Source organism: Aegilops tauschii, chromosome 5, assembly GCF_002575655.3.
Source record: "Aegilops tauschii subsp. strangulata cultivar AL8/78 chromosome 5, Aet v6.0, whole genome shotgun sequence".
Classification (NCBI taxonomy): Eukaryota; Viridiplantae; Streptophyta; class Magnoliopsida; order Poales; family Poaceae; genus Aegilops; species Aegilops tauschii.
This window is the reverse complement of record NC_053039.3, coordinates 9,669,535-9,675,336: the sequence shown is the minus strand read 5'-3', so window position 1 is coordinate 9,675,336 and position 5,802 is coordinate 9,669,535. Positions and strand designations below refer to the sequence as shown.

The 5,802-nt window shown below is 54.3% G+C and overlaps 1 protein-coding gene across 1 annotated transcript; it reads right to left on the bottom strand.

Moving 5' to 3' along the window:
• Nucleotides 1-2,117: 2,117 nt before the first annotated feature.
• On the bottom strand, nt 2,118-3,666 carry LOC109755215 (uncharacterized). The gene has a single exon (XM_020314113.4). The coding sequence runs from the start codon at nt 3,290-3,292 to the stop codon at nt 2,624-2,626; it is 669 nt and encodes a 222-aa protein (XP_020169702.1). The 5' UTR covers nt 3,293-3,666; the 3' UTR covers nt 2,118-2,623.
• Nucleotides 3,667-5,802: the final 2,136 nt, after the last annotated feature.

The following is a 5,802-nucleotide window of genomic DNA, read 5'->3' as shown; positions in this document are numbered from 1 at the left end:
TGGACATTGGATGTCATTGATAACGGGATCACATCATTAGGAGAATGATGTGATGGACAAGACCCAATCCTAAGCATAGCTCAAAGATCGTGTAGTTCGTTTGCTAGAGCTTTTCCAATGTCAAGTATCTTTTCCTTGGACCATGAGAGCGTGTAACTCCCGGATACCGTAGGAGTGCTTTGGGTGTGCCAAACGTCACAACGTAACTGGGTGACTATAAAGGTACACTACGGGTATCTCTGAAGGTGTCTGTTGGGTTGACACGGATCGAGACTGGGATTTGTCACTCCGTATGACGGAGAGGTATCTCTGGGCCCACTCGGTAATGCATCATCATAATGAGCTCAATGTGACTAAGGAGTTAGCCACGGGATCATGCATTACGGTACGAGTAAAGAGACTTGCCGGTAACGAGATTGAACAAGGTATTGGGATACCGACGATCGAATCTCGGGCAAGTAACATACCGATTGACAAAGGGAATTGTATACGGGATTGATTGAATCCTCGACATCGTGGTTCATCCGATGAGATCATCGTGGAACATGTGGGAGCCAACATGGGTATCCAGATCCCGCTGTTGGTTATTGACCGGAGAGGCGTCTCGGTCATGTCTGCATGTCTCCCGAACCCGTAGGGTCTACACACTTAAGGTTCGGTGACGCTAGGGTTGTAGAGATATGAGTATGCGGAAACCCGAAAGTTGTTCGGAGTCCCGGATGAGATCCCGGACATCACGAGGAGTTCTGGAATGGTCCGGAGGTGAAGAATTATATATAGGAAGTCCAGTTTCGGCCACCGGGAAAGTTTCGGGGGTCATCGGTATTGTACCGGGACCACCGGAAGGGTCCCGGGGGTCCACCGGGTGGGGCCACCTATCCCGGAGGGCCCCATGGGCTGAAGTGGGAAGGGAACCAGCCCTTAGTGGGCTGGGGCGCCCCCATGGGCCTCCCCCCTGCGCCTAGGGTTGGAAACCCTAGGGTGGGGGGGGGGGGGGGGCGCCCCACTTGACTTGGGGGGGAAGTTTCCCCCCCCTTGGCCGCCGCCCCCCCCCCCCCCCATAGATGGGTTCTTGGCCGGAGCCCCCCTCCCAGGGGGCCTATATAAAGGGGGGGAGGGAGGGCAGCAAGACCACAGCCTTTGGCGCCTCCCTCCTCCCCTGCAACACCTCTCCCTCTCGCAGAAGCTTGGCGAAGCCCTGCCGAGATCCTGCTACATCCACCACCACGCCGTCGTGCTGCTGGATCTCCATCAACCTCTCCTCCCCCCTTGCTGGATCAAGAAGGAGGAGACGTCGCTGCTCCGTACGTGTGTTGAACGCGGAGGTGCCGTCCGTTCGGCACTCGGTCATCGGTGATTTGGATCACGGCGAGTACGACTCCATCAACCTCGTTCATTGGAACGCTTCCGCTCGCGATCTACAAGGGTATGTAGATGCACTCATTTCCCCTCGTTGCTAGTATACTCCATAGATGGATCTTGGTGATGCGTAGGAAATTTTAAAATTCTGCTACGATCCCCAACATCAACTAGTTCAACTTGAGTCAAGAAAGGCACTAGAGGTGGCGAAAATGCCATCAACGGAAGCAGCTCGGAAAAACCACAGAAAAGAAACGGCGGTTCGTAAAGGCACTAGAGGTATGTAAACCGGTTTCTCAAAAAGAAGAAGGCGTTCCCAAAGGTTTTTCTTATGGCTGGTGTAATTACTGTTTCACATCATGCATCATTCCACAACGTTCTTCCCAGAAAGAATGGTGAAAGCGCCATCACCGAAATGAGCTTGGAAAAAGCAACACAAAAGAGGCAGTGGTTCGTAAAGACACTAGAGACGTAAATTGATTTCTCAAAAAAGGAGACGCAAACCACAATGACTACCTCGCGGTCTATGCTTCCGACGACGACTCGCCACCACCACCATCAGAAACAGACATAGATGAGCATATATAAAGCCGCCATGGGCGTATGTACCCATAGGAGAATAATCGATCGATACTCAACAAAATTAATATATGGCGCATCATCGCTTTCATACATATATACACACACATTCTCTCGCACACACATACACAAAGGGAGGGAGGGGAGAGAAGAATGATGAGACAATGAGGACAAGCATATGTGCAACTCGTCCACCAACTTTCGGCCGGTGAGCAAGGAATTATATTTAGAGAGACAAGCATGAGGGTGACAGGTGCCAAACATGAGGAATAAGAAGGACACAGAGAGAGAGACGATGGATACATCCATCCAGTAATCAGCCAACAGATCGATAGCAAAGCTGCAGCACTAGCTACTAAATCACAGAGACAACAATAATTGAGATCCAGCGGCGAGCGGAAGAGCATCTCATGCTCGCTGGATCGATCCTGGCCGTCCGTTTCCGATCAAAGGGAGCGCAGAAATCGGCGATGTTCGAGCAGCAGCATGGATCAAGCAGCAAGTACGTTTTTTGGTGCCATTTTCCGTACACAATTTCTTGCTTTTATATATCAAGGATCATGCATAATAGCTTCTTATGGGTTTCGATTAATAGCAGCCCGTACGTTCGTCGTTCGTTCGTTCGATCGATGTTGCACCAGCAGGTCAAAAAACATCTTCTCGTGCGCCCGCGCCGTGCCATGCGCTACCGGATCAGCGAGGCGAGCGCCTGCATGTCCAGGGCGCCGCCGGAGGCCGACGCGGCGGCGTAGAGCTGCCTGAGGGCGAGGGCCTGGCGCGCGGCGTCGAGGCGTCGGCTCAGGGCCTGGCCCTGGGCGCGGAGGCGGGCGTTGGCGAGCGCGACGAGCCCCGCGCGCGCCCTGGCGACCCGGAGCTTCTCGGCGAGGTGCCGGTTCCCGGCCCGGAGCGTGGCGGCCGCGGCGCGCTGCTCCTCGAGGTGCCGCTGCTTGCGCGCGCGTGACCGGCGCGCCGACTCGCGGTTGGACACCTTGCGGCGGAGCCTCCGCTCCCTGTCGCCGTCGTCTGGTCCGGCGACGGCGACGGTCCCCGCCGATCCCGACGACGTGCCCTCCTCCGGCGACGACGTGGTCATGGGAAGATCCGGCGACAGCGCACCTGGGGTCAGCAGGCCGCCCTCCGACGGCGACGACGTGTCCATGGGTACTTCCAGCGGCGACGGGGCAGCGGGGCTCAGCAGGCCCGCCTCCGGCGACGACGTGAGCATGGGAAGAAGATCCGGCGACGACGACAGAGCCGGCACGGGGGACGTCTGCGTCGGAGGCGGCGCGTCGAGGCCGGAGGCGAGGTGGGCGAGGAAGGCCTCGAAGTCGAGGTCGACGTCGGAGAGGGCCATGGCAGTGCACTAGCAGTTGGCTAGGGGCAGAAGCGTCACAGCGTAACCTGGAGTGTGCTGTGCGAGTGGCGGGAGAGGGAAAAGGGAGGGAGACAAGTGTAGGAGGGCCCTATTTATAGCCCGTTTCGGAGAGACGGGTGGCGGGCTGGCACATTGGGCCCACCTCCTTTTTTTTCCTTCTCGTGGACGTCCCGCGTGGGCCCACGCGCCTCGGTAGCGAGTGCCCACTGACGATGAGCTTTTTTCCTTTTAGAAAAAAAAAAGTCGTGCCGATGGTGGTGCGTTGTCGATCGATCTCGACGTCGAGGTAGCAAATCTTTTTGCTGCTAATTAATTTATTGATTGCCACTCGATGGTCACAAGGTTAAATACTCTGACAACAACGTAGTTTGCCTGCTGTGAACCAGCTAGCTCGACTGAGACTTCCGATTCGTTAATTAATTACCTCACGGCACTTGAGATTCTTTTCTTTCGGCCTTGTAGAACTTCACTTTAGCCGGTGATATCCAAGCTTGGTCAACCAGGATATATCGAGACATGTAATTTCATGGGTTAATTCTGTGTAGAAGTCCTCATGGCTCAATTAGTTAACGAAAGATGCAACTGACACACCAAATCGTTTTTGCTAAACTACCGAACGATTCTCTTTGATTGCGAGTCCGGCGCACCTCTCAATGTGAGCGTCTACAGCCGGACTTCGGACACCTAAATTAGAATATTTTAAATCTATACATACTTATGCAACTACGTCGACGCATATGCATCGTCCGGCTACTCCATCACACTATACTTAGCATATCATCGGACTACCAAAATTTGGCATATTTGGGTATGGTGGAGTTCATCCACGGCTGTCCTTGCCCTTCCCCGGCGCCCTTGCCGTCCTTCTCGCGGAAGTACCAGTCGAAATCGCAGTACGGATCGAGTCGGATCTGCTCGTCGCTGAAGCTGTCCTCGCTGTCGCCGTCCTCCTTCTCCTCCTTCGGTGGCACTCCGACCATGGCACAGACCGTCCGATTATGCTCTCGGGCAAGGGTGCACGTGTTCCTCCGCTGCCGTTTCTTCAGAATGCGGGCGCAGATGGCTTCCTCCTCTGCAGCCGCCCGTGCCGCTGCATCAGCAGCCTCCGCCGCCATACGGCCCTTGCCGGCCCTTATCATCTCCTTCCCACTGCGGGCCGCCCGTTTCCGGTGGGGCTCATACTCTGCCCGACCGGTGATGGGGAAGGAGAGGTGTTCCGGCCGGGACCGCGAGGATCCAGCACCAGAAGACCCGAGCGTCCGGTGAGCGACGCTATGGCGTCACGGCGGACGGATCCGTCCGTTGGCCGGGCGCTGTCCTCCCGGGAGCGGCAAAGTGCAATGTAGACTGCCATCGCCTCCTCCAACCCACACGGGATGACACCCCAGTCGAACGATCCGGACTGATCGGAGTCCGATCCGCTGCCTGCCATGGCGAAGAAGGCCGGAAACCGCCGAAGGTGAGCTCAGGTGGTGGAGGGGAGTGGAGGGGAGTGGAGTGGAGTGAAGTGGGTAGGGTTTGCTCCGGCAAGCGGATGGGGACGAATATAAGTGGGGTTGGGTGGGCCAGCATGGGCCATGTCCGACTGGCGGGCGCATCAGGGCGCCCAATAACCGTCCCATATTTGGGCTGGATATGGGGGCTACCGGTCATCCCGGGCGTTTAAGGGCCGTTTGAGAGGTCTGTTTCAAAATATCGTGATGGGTCAGTGACCGGACGGCCCGCCCAGACGTATGAGGTGGGTTTAAGAGGTCCGGCTGTAGATGCTCTGATCGCTCGTGGGATTCCCTCCCATTGTTTCTCATCTCTTCGCTAGTCACACACACCTTCCTCTAATCGTTAGTAGTTTTTTTTCAAAAGCAGGTGGTTATAAATTCAACAAAAAAAGATGCACAAGTTGTGAATTGAACTCAGGGCATCTATAACTGAAGTTGGCAAATTTGGCCCCCTATGCATCGACGGACGCGCCCGAGCACGCCGCCGGACGGAGCCTGACAGCCTCTCATATGTCTTGCCCGACAATCGCACACCTCAATCCTAACTCTCAAATTCATGTAAATCCATGCACATCCATCATACACGTCAATGTTGCACGTAAATAATATTTTTGATAAATACATAGTTCGAACGTAAAATTTATTTTAAATGCATAATTCAAACATTAGTTATTTGTTGTCATTGTAGGTTCACATATGTTTCACAAGATCATTGAGTAGCTGCACGTGCATCTGATGATCTTAAACATTTTCATGCATCTGCACAAAATTCATAAGCTGATCTACATCTTGTTGTTCCGCAATGTGGACTTGTTCTCCAGGTATCTTAAAATCATTGGTTTGGTCTACCCCATCACCCTCGTCCTCGACAATCATATTGTGCAAAATGACACAACATGTCATCAGTTGCCATAACCTCTGATTCCCATATCATTGCAGCTCCATGAACAATTTCCCAAAGAGTTTGGAGAACTCCGGATGCCCTCTCCACAT